Source organism: Ceratotherium simum, chromosome 34, assembly GCF_057802395.1.
Source record: "Ceratotherium simum simum isolate JZ-2026a chromosome 34, ASM5780239v1, whole genome shotgun sequence".
Taxonomy (NCBI): Eukaryota; Metazoa; Chordata; class Mammalia; order Perissodactyla; family Rhinocerotidae; genus Ceratotherium; species Ceratotherium simum.
Window position 1 is genome coordinate 1,065,612 of NC_141933.1, and position 16,392 is coordinate 1,082,003.

Here is a 16,392-nt window from a genome sequence, read left to right on the forward strand (position 1 = left end):
CTGCAGGAGCACTCTGAGGCTGAGTTCTTGTCATGAGAAACTACAGTTTTCCAAAAACACAGAGGTAGAAGATGGTGGAGAGAACATCTGCCCACAGCCCACTGTGCTCCCTGCACTACCTCATGGTGCACAGCAGCCTGCTGTCATTGGGATCCTGGTGGCAACTCCCACAGCCCTGCCTGTGAGCCACACTGTCACTCTAACGGAATTTAAAACATGGCACCACACACAAGGCCACGTGCAGGAAGTCCAACTACAGGAGCTGAGCAGAGAAGGCAAGGAAGCAGACTCCCCTGTCCCAGGACACCTGTGCCCTTTCACTCTGTACTGTACTGACACACTCGGTCATCTCGATCACTTCCCCTAGTGACCTCGAGCTACACTGAGCACTGCTGGGTGCTGCAGGAAAGCTCACAGGGGCACACACCCCCATCCTTCCTGTGCAACTCTGCAGGAAGCTGGTGAGGAGCGGGGTGCTCAGGAGAAACAGGAGAGGCCCCACGGGGGGAGGTGAGACCACAGCCCATGAAGCCAACAGTGTGGGAGTTCTGAAGCCAGAGAGAGAGCACGGAGCACTGGAGAAGAGACTAGAAAAGGGACAGCACAGGGAGCGTGCACCTGTGAGAGGAGGAGGGCAGAGGCAAGGCGTCAGGGCCTGCAGGATGGACACACACTCAAGAGCCCCTGCTAGGCCTGCTGTCAGCGAGAAGAGCACATGCACATGTTCAAGAGGACCACATTTTCAAACCTGCTTTGGGGAAAAAAGAGGTCACTGGAACAAGAACACCATCAACCACCGACTCACCTGTCGTGGTGAATGATGAGGCTGATCGCCTCAAAGAGCACAGCGTTCTTGGCATTGGAATGTTGGACTTTTTTGGACTTGGGCGGTTCTTGGGCTTTGTTCAGAATCGTCTCCAGGCACTCGGTCAGGCGGCCTCGCACAGCAGGGTCTTCTGGGCAATACAGAAAGCCGTTGGCGGGGCTCCCTCACAGCCCACCCCACCCTCCCAGCTGCAGGGCCTAGAGGACACCACGCTTCATGGCCTGACTATGTGTAATAAAGTTCTACCGAAATCAGAAGAAAAGAAATAATAGACCAAAAAAGAATAAGAAAACAATAAAAACACCAGAACATCATGGCCAACAGGCACATGAAAAGATGTTCAACGTCACTAATTAGTAAGGAAATGCACACACCTGTGAGAACAGCTATAATTAACAGGACAAGAAATAATAAGTGTTGGAGAGGACATGGGGAAAAGGAAACCCTCATACGCTGCTGGTGGGAATGCCAACTGGTGCAGCCACTATGGAAAACAGTATAGAGAGTCCTCAAAAAATTCGAAAAACCATATAATCCAGCTATTCCACTACTAGGTATTTAGCCAAAGAATATTAAATCAATAATTCAAAAAGATTTGTGCACCCCTATGTTCATCACAGCATCATGCACAATAGCCAAGATGTAGAAGCGACCCTAGTGCCCATCAACAGATGAATGGATAAAGAAGATGTGGTGTGTGTGTATATATATATATATATATACACACACACAATGGAATACTACTCAACCATAAAAACAAGACAAAATTGTGCCATTTGCGACCACATGGATGGACCGTGAGAGTATTAAGCTAAGTGAAATAAGCCAGACAGAGAAAGACAAACACCGTATGATTTCACTCATATGTTGAAGATAAACAAACACATAGATAAAGGGAACAGATCAGTGGTTACCAGAGGGGAAGGGGTAGAAGGACGAAAGGGATAAAGGGGCACATATGTATGGTGATGGATAAAAACTAGACTACTGGGCCGGCCCGGTGGCTTAGCGGTTAAGTGCGCGCGCTCCACTACTGGCGGCCCGGGTTCAGATCCCGGGTGCGCACTGACGAAGCACCGCTTCTCCAGCCATGCTGAGGCCACGTCCCACATACAGCAACTAGAAGGATGTGCAACTATGACATACAACTATCTACTGGGGCTTTGGGGGAAAAAAAAAGGAGGCGGATTGACAATAGATGTTAGCTCAGAGCCGGTCTTCCTCAGCAAAAAGAGGAGGATTAGCACGGATGTTAGCTCAGGGCTGATCTTCCTCACAAAAAAAAAAAAAAAAACTAGACTATTGGTGGTGAACACAATGCAGTCTATACAGAAACTGATATATAATAATGTATGCCCAAAATTTACATGTTATAAGCCAATACGACCTCAATAAAATAATTTTTTAAAAAAGAAAAAACTTGTGCAACCTGTCTGCCAAAACCACCAACACAGCCAGGCAAATGCAAAACCAGCCATTCAAGAGAGACAGCATCCCGTGAGCCCCATGCAAGTCACACGCAGAGCAGAGCCCCGCAGGAAGCTGCCCCACAGGGCTTGAGCAGAGAGGCATGAGGGTGAGAGGCAGAAGTTTCAGAAATAGCCGAGAAAGAATCAGAAACTCAAGCCTGAAACAGGCAAGTGGGGAGGGGTCTGGGTCTGAGTCTGTGCTGCCCCAGATCTCAAAAGGAAGAAGGCAGCTGCAGCTGAGAAGTGGGATGGGCTGCCCTGTGGGGCCTGGCAGGGATGGATGAGGCAGTGGCTGGGCCCCCGGGGAGGGGGGGAGGAGCCGCTGGGCAGCTCGGTGGGAAGCCCCTCCCACATGCAGACTCTGCTGCAGGGTCTGCAGTTCATACTTTAGTATAAAAGACATTCAGTATAAAAGTTATTTGAACAAAGAAATATCCTGCACAAAAAGAGATTAAAAAATAAAGGTTACAAAAACAAACCAATCTCAGTGGAGGGCAATTTGGAAGCATCTAACAAAAATTTTCATGTACATTCAACCAAGAAATTCTATTTCTAGATACTTACTATACTAGTCAAATGTAACAATTTAGAATGAAACATGAATATAAGATATCCTTAATGTGTATATTAAGGTTAGGAACACTATTAACAACTTAGGATACAAAGTTTCTAATGGTTTCAAGTTTTATTTAAAAAGATTATTTCAAAAATCTGCACAGATCTGATACTATAGGAAAGCAGAGATAATTCCAAATCTTAACAAATTGTGAGTTCTCTACTGGCTGCTCTGGGAAAGCCAAGATGCGGGCGCCTCACAGAAGGATCACAGAACAGGAGCCAGCGCCAGTAAAGGACTTTCAAAGACGACAAACAAACGAAAGCCCCTGACCCTGCGACACGAGGTAACCCTCTGGATACCCTTTGCTGCGCAACTGTTACCTGGGGGTGGATAGCACTGGAGCAACCTCAGCAGTTTTACCGACAGCCAGGGAGCCGGGACAAAATAGTAAGTATAATCCTGAAGGTCTGTTGATGCAGACGTCACAATCTGTAAAACAACACAGGGTGATGAGACACGCTGCGAGCAAGTGTCACCACAAGAGGCCCCCCCACTGTGGGGGACCCATAGAAAGCCACACTCGGTCCTCAGGTCACACAGTAACTGAAAAAAGGGTTTCGTTCAGTGTGCTGAGAATACTGAATACAGTTCTCTGTATTTTAGAGGTAAAGGAGCACAGAGACACCAAGCTCACACTGAGAGCGGCTGCCCGTTGTCACTTTCAGGGACAGTGCCGCTGGGCAATGGCAATCCCCCTCTGCAGGACACAAACCGGTAAGACCACTGACCTCTCAGTACAGAATCCTATGGCGCCTGGACTGAGAATTCAGACTTCCTTTGTGGACCGGAAAGATTTGAATGAAACACAAAAGGGAGAGCTTTGGTGCCTAAAAAGGGAGACGTTAGCGTTCTGACCCCAGAGGCACTCCCCCCACCCCGCAGTCCCCAGGTGTGGAGAGCTGCCATGAGCTCCTCGAGGCCAGGGAGCATGCTTCCTTCACTGACAGTTCCATCTCCTTGTCCAAAAGAGCCCCCGGCAGGGCAGACACTCCATCAACCCTCTGAATCCATTACTGTCCCTAAGACATCACATTTCCATTAACACACAGCCCAGTGCCTTCTCCATCTCCTGCGTCAGGGAGGTCAGAGTAGCTCCTCCCTACAAAGCTCACAGGTGTGACACTTTAGGCCAGAAGTGAGCACATTCAGGAAGGTTCACCCTGACTCCTGCCCTCAGCTGCAAGACACCAGTCCAGACTCGGAACGCGGCCCGTCCTGCAGGGAGGTGAGCTCCATACTGTGTCAAGCACTGACGGGACAAGCAGAGCAGTTAGGGGACACGCAGGCACAAGGCAGGCACACCGAGCAGGAGGACAGGGACCATGCCACTCCATGTAACACAAAAATGGCCCAACACAGACTACCTTTACAACACGTCTCATGCAGCTAAAGCCGTGCTGACAGAGAAATTTACAGGTTTAAATGTACACATTTGAAACAAATATGAAAATAAAAGCGATGAAGAATTCATCTCAAGGGTTTAGAAAGAGACTAGCAAATTAACTCCAAGAAAGTAGAGGAAAGAAAACAATGACAATATAGCAGAAAGTAAACAAGGTAGAAAAAAACACAATCGAGAGGACCAGCGAAGTCCAAAGAAATCATCGCACAGTCAATGAGACAAATCAAGGAAAGAGAAACGCTGCAAACACTCAATATCAAAACTGTGAAGGGAGGGGCCGGCCCTGTAGCTTAGCGGTTAAGTGCACGCTCTTGGCTGCTGGCGGCCCGGGTTCGGATCCCAGGCGTGCACCAACACACCGCTTCTCCGGCCATGCTGAGGCTGCATTCCACATACAGCAACTGGAAGGATGTGCAGCTGTGACATACAACTATCTACTGGGGCTTTGGGGGGAAAATACATAAATAAATAAAATCTTTAAAAAAAAAAAAACTGTGAAGGGAGACACACTACGTACGGATCCTACACACAATACTTTCTGTCAGTACATGTGAATCTTCAGATAAATTAGCAAATGTCAAGAAAATGCAACATAACCAAAACTGATGAAAGAAGAAACAGAAAATATGAAGTCCTGTAACTTATAAGTTGAATCCATAATTAGAACTCATCCCACAAAAACACCCTAAGATCAAATGGTTTCACCAGTTAATTATGATAAAAATGTTAGCAAGGATATAGAAAGGAATTTCCTTAATGTGATAAAGAGAACCAACAGCAACAAAACCAGCAAACATCATACTTAATAGTGAGATATTGAAGACTTTCCCTCTGAGACTAGAAGCAAGACACTAATCATCTCTCATATTCAACATTGCAGTGGAGGGCCAAATTGGAGTGATAAAGTAGGAAACACAAACAAATATAAATTGGGAAACAAAAACACTGTCATTGTCCATAGACAACATAATGGAAAACAAAGATCCAAAGCAATCAAGCACATAGAAAGGACTGAAGTTCATAAGAGAGTCTGGCAAAGTTGCCAACTCCAAGATCAATATAAAAAAATCAACTGCATAAACCAACACACAGTAGTTAAAAATCACATTTTTTAAGGTATTGTTGAGAATGCATTTTAAAAAAACAAAATAGAGATAAATCTAACAAAAGATAAAGGAACCTCTCCTCAAAAAGTTATAACACATTATATGGAAAAACAAAAGACTCCAAATAGCGAAAGCAATCTTGAGAAAAAAGAACAAAGCTGGAGGCATCACACTCCCTGAATTCAAAATATACTACAAAGCTATAGGATTCAAAACAGCATGGTACTGGCAGCAGAAAAAAAGACACACAGATCGATGGAACAGAACTGAAAGCCCAGAAATAAAACCACACATCTATGAATAGCCAATCTTCAACAAAGGAGCCAAGAACATACAATGGAGAAAGGAAAGTCTCTTCAATAAATGGTGGTGGGAAAACTGGACAGCCACAGGCAAAAGAATGAAAGTAGATCATTATCTTACACCATACACAAAAATTAATTCAAAATGATTGACCTAAAACCATAAAACTTCTAGAAGAAAACACAGGCAGTATGCTCTTTGACATCAGTCTTGGAGGTATCTTTTTGAACACTATGTCTCCTCAGGCAAGAGAAATAAAGGAAAAAATAAACAAATGGGACTACATCAGACTAAAAAGCTTCCGCACAGCAAAGGAAACCATCAACAAAACGAAAAGACAACCCACCAACTAGGAGAAAATATTTGCAAATCATATATCTGACAAGAGGTTAATTTCCAAAATATATCAAGAACTCATACAACTCAACAACAAAAAAACGAATGACCCAATCAAAAAATGGGCAGAGGATACAAACAGACATTTTTCCAAAGAAGATATATAGGTGGCCAACCGGCACATGAAAAGATGTTCACCATCACTAATGATTAGGGAAATGCAAATCAAAACTACAAGATATCACCTTACACCGGTCAGAATGGCTATAACTACCAAGACAAAAAATAACATATGTTGGAGAGGATGTGGAGAAAAGCAAACCCTCATATGCTGCTGGTGGGAATGCAAACTGGTGCAGCCACCATGGAAAACAGTATGGAGATTTCTCAAAAAATTAAAAACGGGGGCAGGCCTGGTAGCGCAGCAGTTAGGTTCGCGCACTCCACTTCAGCAGCCCGGGGTTCACGGGTTTGGATCCCAGGCACAGACCAACGCACCTCTTGTCAAGCCATGCTGTGGCAGCATCCCATGTAAAGTAGAAGAAGATGAGGCACGGATGTTAGCCCAGGGCCAGTCTCCCTCAGCAAAAATAGGAGGATTGGCAAGGGATGTTAGCTCAGGGCTAACCTTCCTCACCAAAAAAAAAAATTTTAAGACAGAAATACTATGTGATCCAGCTATCCCACTACTGGGTATTCATCCAAAGAACACGAAATCACTAATTCAAAAAGATTTATGCACCTCTATGTTCACTGCAATGTTATTCACCAACTGCCAAGATGTGGAAGCAACCCAAGTGCCCATCAACAGATGAATGGATCAAGAACATATGATATATATATATACAGTGGACTACTACTTGGTCATAAAAAGGACAAAATCGTGCCATTTGCGGCAACATGAATGGACCTTGAGGGTATTATGCTAAGTGAAATAAATCAGATGGTGAAAGAGAGACACCGTATGTCTCATTCATATGTGGAAGATAAACAAACACAAACAAATAAGGAAAACAGATTAGTAGTTACAAGGGCGGAAGGAGGTGGGGGGAGGGCAAAAGGGTGAAGAGGCACATATGTATAGTGACTGATAAAAACTAGACTATTGGTGGTGAACACAATGTAGTCTATACAGAAGCTGAAATATAATAATGTACACCTGAAATTTACACAGTGTTATAAACCAATACAACCTCAATAAAATAAAAAGTTATAACACCTTAGTGAGAGAAATTAAGGGCTATCTAAATAAATGGAGAGATAAGCCATGGTCATAGATTCAGACTCAATACTGTAAAGATTTTAATTCTCTCAAAACTGACCTACAGATTAAAGCCAGTCCCAGTAGGATTTGGGGGTGGGGGAAGAAGACATGAAGACTTGCTCCTCTAGACATCAAGACTTACCCTCAAGCTCCAGTAACTAGGACAGCATGTCACTGGTGCAAAGATGAACAGAGAAACCAACGGAGTGAGGCACAGACACAAGGCGGCACTGCAGAGTTGGGGGGTGCTTTTTAGCGGTAGTACTGGGACAACTGGATGTCATTCAAGAAAAAGTACCACCACACACAGAAACCCAGCCCCATGCGAGTTGTCAACCTGAATGTGAGAGCTCAAAGCAGGGAGAGACTTCATAAATAGGACACAGACAGCACTACCCATAAAGGAAAGGATGAGAAAATCTGACCACATGAAAATGTAGAATTTCTGATCACAGAAGACTTCATTAAGAGAGCCAAATGGCAAGTAACAGAGCAGGACATGATTTTTAAACAGAGTAGGTTGAACCATACAAAGCTGTCATTTTTGAAGATCAATAATGGTTAAACGTTGGCAATTTTGTTTGGTTTAACCTAATATAACCAACAAAGTGCCTATATCTAAAATATATTTAAAAATTTCTATAAAACTACAAAAAAGACAACTCCACAGAAAAATGGGCAAAAGACTTAACAGGCACTTTATAAAAGAAGATATCCAATGGCTATAATAAACAAGACAGGAAACAACATGTGTTGGAGAGGATGTGGAGAGAAGGGAACTCTCATACACTGCTGGTGGGAGTGCAAACTGGTGCAGCCACTATGGAAAACAATATGGAGATTCCTCAAAAAATCAAGGATAGAACTACCATATGATCCAGCTATTCCACTGCAGGGTATTTATCCAAAGAACTTGAAAACACCAATGCATAAAGATACATGCACCCCTGTGTTCATTGCAGCGTTATTCACAATAGCCAAGACTTGGAAGCAACCTAAGTGCCCATCAAGGGACGAATGGATAAAGAAGATGTGGTATATATACACAATGGAATACTACTCAGCCATAAGAAACGATGAAATCCAGCCATTTGTGACAACATGGATGGACATTCAGGGTATTATGCAAAGTGAAATAAGTCAGAGGGAGAAGGTCAAATACCGTATGATTTCCTTCATTAAGTAGTAGATAATAACAACAATAAACAAACACATAGAGACAGAGATTGGGTTGGTGGTTACCAGAGGGAAAGGGGGGAGGGAGGAGGGTGAAAGGGGTAATTCGGCACATGTGTGTGGTGATGGGTTGTAATTAGTATTTGGATGGTGAACATGATGTAATCTATGCATAAATAGAAGTATAATGATGTACACCTGAAATTTATACAATGTTATAAACCAATGTTACTGCAATAAACAAAAAATTAAAAAAAAAAAAAAAGTGAACCCTAATGTAAAAAAAAAAAAAGAAGATATCCAAAAAGCCAATAAACATGCAAAGTTGCTCAACCTCCTTGATAATCAGGAAAATGTAGATTTAAATCACAATGAGCTACTACTCTGCACCCAGAATGGTTAAAATCTCAAAGGCTGGGCTGGCTCCGTGGCTTAGCAGCTACGTGAGCGCGCTCCGCTACTGGCGGCCCAGGTTCGGATCCCGGGCGCGCACCGACGCACCGCTTGTCTGGCCATGCTGAGGCCGCATCCCACATACAGTAACTAGAAGGATGTGCAACTATGACATACTACTATCTACTTTGGGGAAAAAAAAGGTGGAGGACTGGCAATAGATGTTAGCTCAGAGCCTGTCTTCCTCAGCAAAAAGAGGAGGATTACCACGGCTGTTAGCTCAGGGCTGATCTTCCTCACAAAAAAAAAAAAAAAAATCTCAAAGGCCAAGCTGCAGAGCAGCAGGAACTGTCCACACGGCCGGTGGGAGTGCCAGCTGGTACAGCCACTTGGGAAGCTGCTCTGGCACTGTCTCCTCAAGGTGAAGAGTTGCTACCCCCTGCCCCAGCAACACCACTTCCTGGGGTACACCCACCAGCACTTCATGCACATGTAGCCAAGAGACAGCCACGACGTACACAGCAGGTTATTCACGACAGCCTCAGAGTAAGACGAGCCAAGTGCTCACCCAGACGATGGAGAAATACGTTGTAGTCTATTCCTACAAATTCTACACAGCATCAAAAACGAAGGAACAGCACACAAAACAAATGCAATAATTTCACAATGTTGAGCAAAACAAATCAAACACAAAAGAATATACGCTGTATAATCCATTCACATAAAATTCAAAACACAGTCAAAGCTATAAGACAGGTTCAGGATGCAGCCTCAGGTGGTGAAGGAAGGACGCAGGAGTGAAGGCCCCGAGGTGAGGACACCGGCTCCCCGCAGTGGGAGGGAGGGAAGATCAGGAAGGACCCAGGGCGCCTGCCCACCGACCCGCGCGGTGACACAGCATGCAGGCTCCCGGACATGAGCTGGGAGCTGCGCTCTGCGCGCTTCCCCGTAGGGACAGGACATTTCTCAACTGACAAAAAGGTTGAAAGAAAAGCCAACCAATGACTAACCAAGACAAATTTTCACTTGTGAATTTACAAACTGGGCCAAATATCTTGCATTCTAAAAATAAACTAATACATTAATTAAAGAAAATAACTAAGACCAATACCCACCCTGAGTTCCCGTCCCCATCACAGACTTACTCTGCTTAATCTGGAGACAGCCAGAGAGACAGAAGTTTTAAACTCTTCTGGGTTCTTTTGCGCTAAGGTGGTGATGAGGCTTGTGGCGGCAGTGACCACACCCTGCAAGAAAAATACACACATCACACATTTCCACTCCAGTCACATACCTGAAGCTGACCTCTCGTTTTAAACTCATTTTCCAAATAAAACTTGAAGAGAAACAAACTGGGCACCATGGCCACCCCAGGTCGACTCTGATGGGCCCACCAGGGTTGCAGAAATTGAAAGAGCACATACAGGTTGTCTTCTTTGGAAAAGCTTTTCTCTGAACATGGGGAAACCCAGCAAGGCCTCAGCCCAGACTCTGCCATCGTGACAGCAGCACAGGCAGCAGCAGCACCAGGCCACGTTTCCACCCGCCCTATCGTCTTTTCTGGGTCCGGTCCCCTGCCTGGCCCTGTGGTCGGCTGTGCTCGCTGCCCCTGGCTGACATCATTCCGTGTGGACTAGAGAAGGAGACACTATCTTTAGACTCATGTGAATCTTTACAAACCAAAACTAAGACAGTGGAAAACCGCAAATGAAAAAGTCCATTCTCCCCTTTTTGAAAAGTGGTCCAGGCCGTGTCTCTGTCACCCTGGTCCCTGAAGCGCCACCAGACCCTCTCTCCCTGTGGAACCCCCACACATCCCGGCCTCAGCGCACGGGGCAATCTTTGCTAAGCCCCAGGACAACTGGCAGTTACTCCCAGTAACTCGTGGCTCTTGGAGAAAGACACTGGTTACGTAAAGAAGAAGTCCTCTTGCAAATATAAAAAACTTAAGACAAACAAATGATACTTATTGACGGTGAAAATGCAAACAAAGCTCAGGGAACTAATTTAATCCTAATTTAATCGCTCCTGTCCCTCCTCCACCCCCACTCCTGAGCGGTGGGAGGACGACAGCAGAGTTTCTCCAGCAGGAAGCAGATGAGAAGGTGCGGGTCGGTGCCACAGCAACTCATCCCAGAGCCACCCTGTGCTGCTCCTTCAGCTTTCTAATGAAAACATAAAAGCTAGATTAAAGAAATGGATCCAACTCGCCTTACTCTCCATTTCTCAGTGGGCAAGATAAATGCCAACAGATTTCCCACCCAAACAGAGCGCTTTCACAAACTCGGTATTTGTAACATGCAAATCCCACTAGGCCAGGGGGCATTCCACGTGGCTCCTGAGTGTTCAGGGCCGGCCTGGTTCAGCAGGAAGCAGCAGCAAGTCTCTATGGATTAATCAAGAATGTTCTGACAAGAGCGGGTTGGGGCTCATGGGCTACTCTCTGGGCCCCTACAGGAGTCTCTGAGGGGAGGGCAGTGTGGGGGAGACTGGGGAGGCCCACAAAGCCCACCGCTATGCCCTTCTGGCCACAGCTGGTTGCCTCAATGGCCCCCAACCCCTCCCCCAACCAGGCAGCCTTCTCCACATGGCGGTCCTCATCCGCGCCATGAGAGGGGCCTGCTCTGACTCACACAAGGCTCAGCACATCACAGCCTGTCCCGCCCCACACAGAACTCCCCCCAGGCTCCCCTGCTGCTCTCAGAAGGGCACATGGGGGCTCGCTCGCTCCGGGTGGGCAACTGACACTCTTTCCGGGGATTCCTGACCTGGTGACCAAAGAAAGCCAAGTCTCGGGCCTTCTGCAGTGGCAAAGCCAGGAGGTATATGACACAGAAGCCACGGCCACTGTGGAGGACAGCAGCCAAGAAAACGACAACACATGCGAGAACAGCAGGGACGAAGAAAGAGCAGGGTGGGAGCACAGCCTTCCCACGGTCTGTCTGTGGCACCCCTCTACCTCTCCCACATCAAGCTGGGTTCCTGGGGCCTACAACCAAGAATGCGCCAAGTGCACCTGGCGACACAGAGTTGAGGACATGACAAGACAAAAGCAAGCGAAACAGCTGGAGTGCAGGATCACAGAGTGTCACAGGAGAGGAGCCCTGGTGGCCAGCTGATACTCGGCCCCCACCACCCTGAAAAGCACTTGGTGTAGACGCCCACCAGCCGAGGGCCTCGGCATCTGTCAGCCATGAGGCTGCAGGAAGCTTCCCTGACAAGGCAAGAGTGATGACAACATGTACCAGAATTTCACAAACCGTCACAAATTAGGTCTGCAGAGAGCACTGTGTGAGGAGGAGCCTACACACGCACTAGCGGCCCAGTGGCCCCACCCCAGGCCAACAGAGCAGACCAGGCCCTGCCTCCCCACCACCTCCTTCACCAACACTTGGGTCCTGGGACAGCAGAACACTCCAGCTCTGACCCTTCGTCAACACCTAGTTCAAGCTTGGATCTGTGCAAAGCCACTCAATCCCTCTGAGCCTTGGTTTCCTCATCTGAAAAACTGGAAAAAGCCCCACTGCCTCACAGGGTCCACCTGATGAGCGACTTGTGACCCGGAGCCTCACAGCCTCCAGCATCACTTCTCTGACTCCATGGGTAGAATGTGAACCTGAACAGACTGAGTGTGACCCAGCGTGCGCGACTGGCATGTGAAGGTAGCATTGCCAACCTCTCCTGCCAGGTCCGTCCCCTCTGCCTACAACACGGACTGCAGATGCCCAGCTCCACCCTGAGGAATGGCTGCCCCTGCTCAGACACGTGTGCCGAGTAAGCACGGGAAATGAGGATGGAGGAACAGCTCACAGGCTGTCACACGACAGCAAGCGTGCCGACACAACCACCAGCACCTTCCTCTGAATCTACAGATAATGATCATTTATTTTTAATTTTTAAGGCAGATCTCTCCTCTGGGAAAAAGTGTAGTAACCAGCTAACATACTCAACCTGCGTGCTCAGCAAGAAAATCTTTCTGTTTGTGCTGAATTTTAATTCTCTCATTTATACAACAGAACTCAGGCAGGACAAGGCCACTCTGTCCAACATTTGCTCCTACTTGACCCCGCATCCCAGGGCCATATCCCCGTTTGCCCCTCCAACGTGGACACGCCCTGTGAGTCACATCTAACAACAGCCACTGACTCCCTCTCTACCTCCAGCCCAGCTCGTGGAGTGGCAGTGCAGATTAGTAAGAGTGCATGCCGGAGCTCAGGTCAGGACCACAGGACACCCCCACCACAGCCCTCACGAGACGCAGACAGGACGCCACGTGGGAATGCCCTCCCTGGACGGGGTGTTTCCTGAAGACGCTGATCTTTGTCTTGTTCATCTATGCCGCCCCGGCATGCAGGAGGTCCTCCAGCGCCTCATTATAGGGTGAGCCAGAGACCGTATCTGACTCATCCCATCCCCAGGAGAGGGTGCTCCTCACCCCTAACTGCAGGCACTCACAGGCTCGATGGACTGAGCTGTGTAAGTGTCCCTTCGCATCGTAAGAAATCACACTGAGCTGCTTTCACAATGGCTAGTCCAAAAAAGGTTACTTGGTGAGGCGAGGGTGGACTCAAGTCCAAAGGCGTTTACCAAATGCTGGTCGTTGAGGAGGTGCACCACTCGGGACGTCCAGTCACCCATGGGGACGAGATCGGGAGACGTTCGGTACAAACGCAGCAAACACAGGGCAGCGCTCTGCTTCACACTGTCCATGGTATCCCTGGAAGACAGACACCGGCCGTCATGTGAGAACACAGCCGGCACCCCCCGTGTGTACCCGACAAGCAAGCAGAGCCCAGAGCTGCACGGAGAACACCCCAGAGCAACCAAGAGACCAGAGGCACCTCAGTGGGGTGGCTGAACGACATTCAGAATAAGGTCGCCTCAACCTGTCCGCATGATCAAGCTCATGCCCACCTCCTGCGACGGGTCTTCGTATGGACCATGTTTGGACAGTGACGGACAGTGACAACGTCTGCTCTGAAGAGCTACCTCCATGGACTTCACATCAAACACAACCAACAGGAAAGAGTCCTGCCGGCAAAAGTCTCCCACCATTAACCTTCTCATCTCTAAAATGATCAGTTCTAGTACTTTTCCCAGCTGCTGAATATGACCTTGGCTATGCAGGCTGATTATATCCAACTAGCGTTCCTCTGTAATTATTTGAATTACAGTATTTTTTTCTCCAATTCACTTAATAACACACAATCAAAACAGAAAAGTGTCAGAGAGCTTTGCACTACCACAGAACTCGGTGTCAACCTGGTGATTTCCTCCCCTGCCTCCAAAACAACCATCAGGCGCACTCCTCAAGCACCCCCCTCCCGCCCTGTACCCTGCCTTCACTCTGCACTGAGAAAGCAGAGGCAGCAGCTAGATGCCCTCATGCCTCTCGCAGTGGCTGACTGAGAAGAGTAGCACTTCTGGGCTGGGGAGCCCCGCATCCTAGAGTCGGCACGAGCACTGAGAGGCTAGGTCAGAACAATCGCAGACACCCCAGGAAAGGGGCATTTGGAGGGTTTTCTGTTCTGGTTTTAATACTGGTTGAGGGCACAGAATGTTTCCAATGCTGTTTATCCCTCCTCCTCCCTAACTCCAGACAAATTCTGCTAAGCAGCCGGGAAAGCGACAGGCCCACCAAGGAGTACTCCAGTGGAGGCTGTCCAAATACGTCTGAAAAAGAACTAGTCGGCGTCCTCAAAGCAGTGATGGAAGCAAGGGAGGCTCCTGTTCTATCTGGAGAAAAGAGAAGGGTTTGGGGCTATCTTTACCATTTATCTCCCTTTTGGATTTTTTATTCCTAAATGAGTCCAAACTAACATGAGAAACCCCCAAACTGCCCCCCATTCTATTCCAAAGAAAAATTACTTTAGTAAAAAATCCTCTTTTGGATGCAAACACCCCTGGGGAGCAGTAGATACCTGTCCCTCTCTCTGGCCCCAAGCTAGCCTCACGAGGAGCAGCAGGGCAGCCACGTCCTCCAGGCCTCGTGGCAGAACCTCAAGCCCACTCCATGAGCTTCCTTTCGTGCAGGTAGGTTGACAAGGCCATCATGGGTATCTGCCATCTGTGCCACCCAGTAATACATGGCTTTGGCTTAAAGTAGCCAGTTTGTTTCTATGCTTGCAGCTACAAGTCCTGACTAATACAGGAGGGCCTATCTGCCCACCGTTCCCACACTGCTCAACACCTTCATAGACAGCCACTCTCGGTAAGAACGTTTGAGGAGGAGAGGGAAAGACAACGTGTGACATCCAACAGGGAGACTAAGGGAGATGGCTGCCTACTTTGTTTCAATTCTGTCTTGAGCTGAAGGCCCAGAGCCCAGTACCTGGACAGCTTCTCTTTCTGAGCACCAACTGAATCCCGGCATGAAAGGCGTCCTATCATCCCTCCCCCAGCATCCCAGTTCTGGTGATACGACTTTTACTTTGTTATAACTAAGTTACAGCAATACACTCTCCTCTGCACCCATCATCCTTCCAGCTACTAGGCTCCATCTCTGGGCTCCTCCATCCTGAGCACTTTATTTTGAGTCCTCTATTAGTGAGCCAGATTTCAAGAGTTGATAATTTTTTCAAGTAAGGCTCGTGGGTGCCACGCTACCTAGACTTTTTGGTGTAGAACGCCTGCCTGTGACCTTAATTCTGACAGGACAACTCAGCTGGGGGTGACAACACAAGGTCCCACGGGCCTTCTAACTTGTAGACAGCGCTCAACTGTCTTCTTGATGCAGGACTCTTTTCTTATCCTTCCATTTCAATATTCTCGCAGCCTGTGTTTCAATGAACATCCTTCCGTGTCCTTTCAACCTGCAGTGGTGGTCCATCCTTTATTTCAGGGAAATGTTCCTGAATTATCCTCTCAATCCTTTTCAGAGATCACCTCTGTCTGTTTTACATTTCATTCATCCAACAGATATTTACCAAGCACTCACTATGTACCAGGTACTGTTCAAAATGCCGGAAATAAAGCAATAGCCATGGCAGACAATACCCTCAGACCCCGGGGAGCTTGCCTTCTGACAGGAGAGACAGGCAACACAGATGTGTTAACTGGGGTGCGCCGGGGGTGGGCAAAGGGCCCAGGCAGTGGCCAGTGTGGGAGGAAGGAGGGTCAGGGAAGGCCTCGCTGGACCTGGGGCAGCCCTAATAGGTGAGGAGGGGCAAGGGCGCCACGTGGCCCTCAGGGAAGAGTGTGGTCCTGAGCCGGAATCCTCTCCAATTTTCTTTCTGATGGTTTCTCATCTCCAGCCCCTCCGCCCCCCTCAAGTTCACTGTGATATCAAGTCTTTCTTTCGTCTTGGTGACTTTATTCTCATGGCACCCGCCATGTTCTCTGTGATTTCTGATTTATGGGTGTGCAATGGTGTCATCTTGGCTCTCCCCGTGCTTCCTCTGCTCTGCAAGTCCCCTTCTCGTGCTCATCCTACTGCTGGTCCACCAGCTCTGAGCTCTCACGCTCCAGAATTCGAATCTCCCCCAGGCTGTTCTGGGGC

General features: G+C 47.6%; 1 protein-coding gene across 1 annotated transcript in view; it reads right to left on the bottom strand.

Annotated features, from left to right (window-relative positions):
• Positions 1–16,392, bottom strand: part of AP2A2 (adaptor related protein complex 2 subunit alpha 2) — a 90,753-nt gene that overhangs the window by 22,303 nt on the left and 52,058 nt on the right. The window contains 4 exon segments of the mRNA XM_087422399.1: positions 806–956; positions 3,235–3,343; positions 10,040–10,141; positions 13,482–13,611. Coding sequence (XP_087278525.1) covers positions 806–956; positions 3,235–3,343; positions 10,040–10,141; positions 13,482–13,611 — 492 coding nt within the window.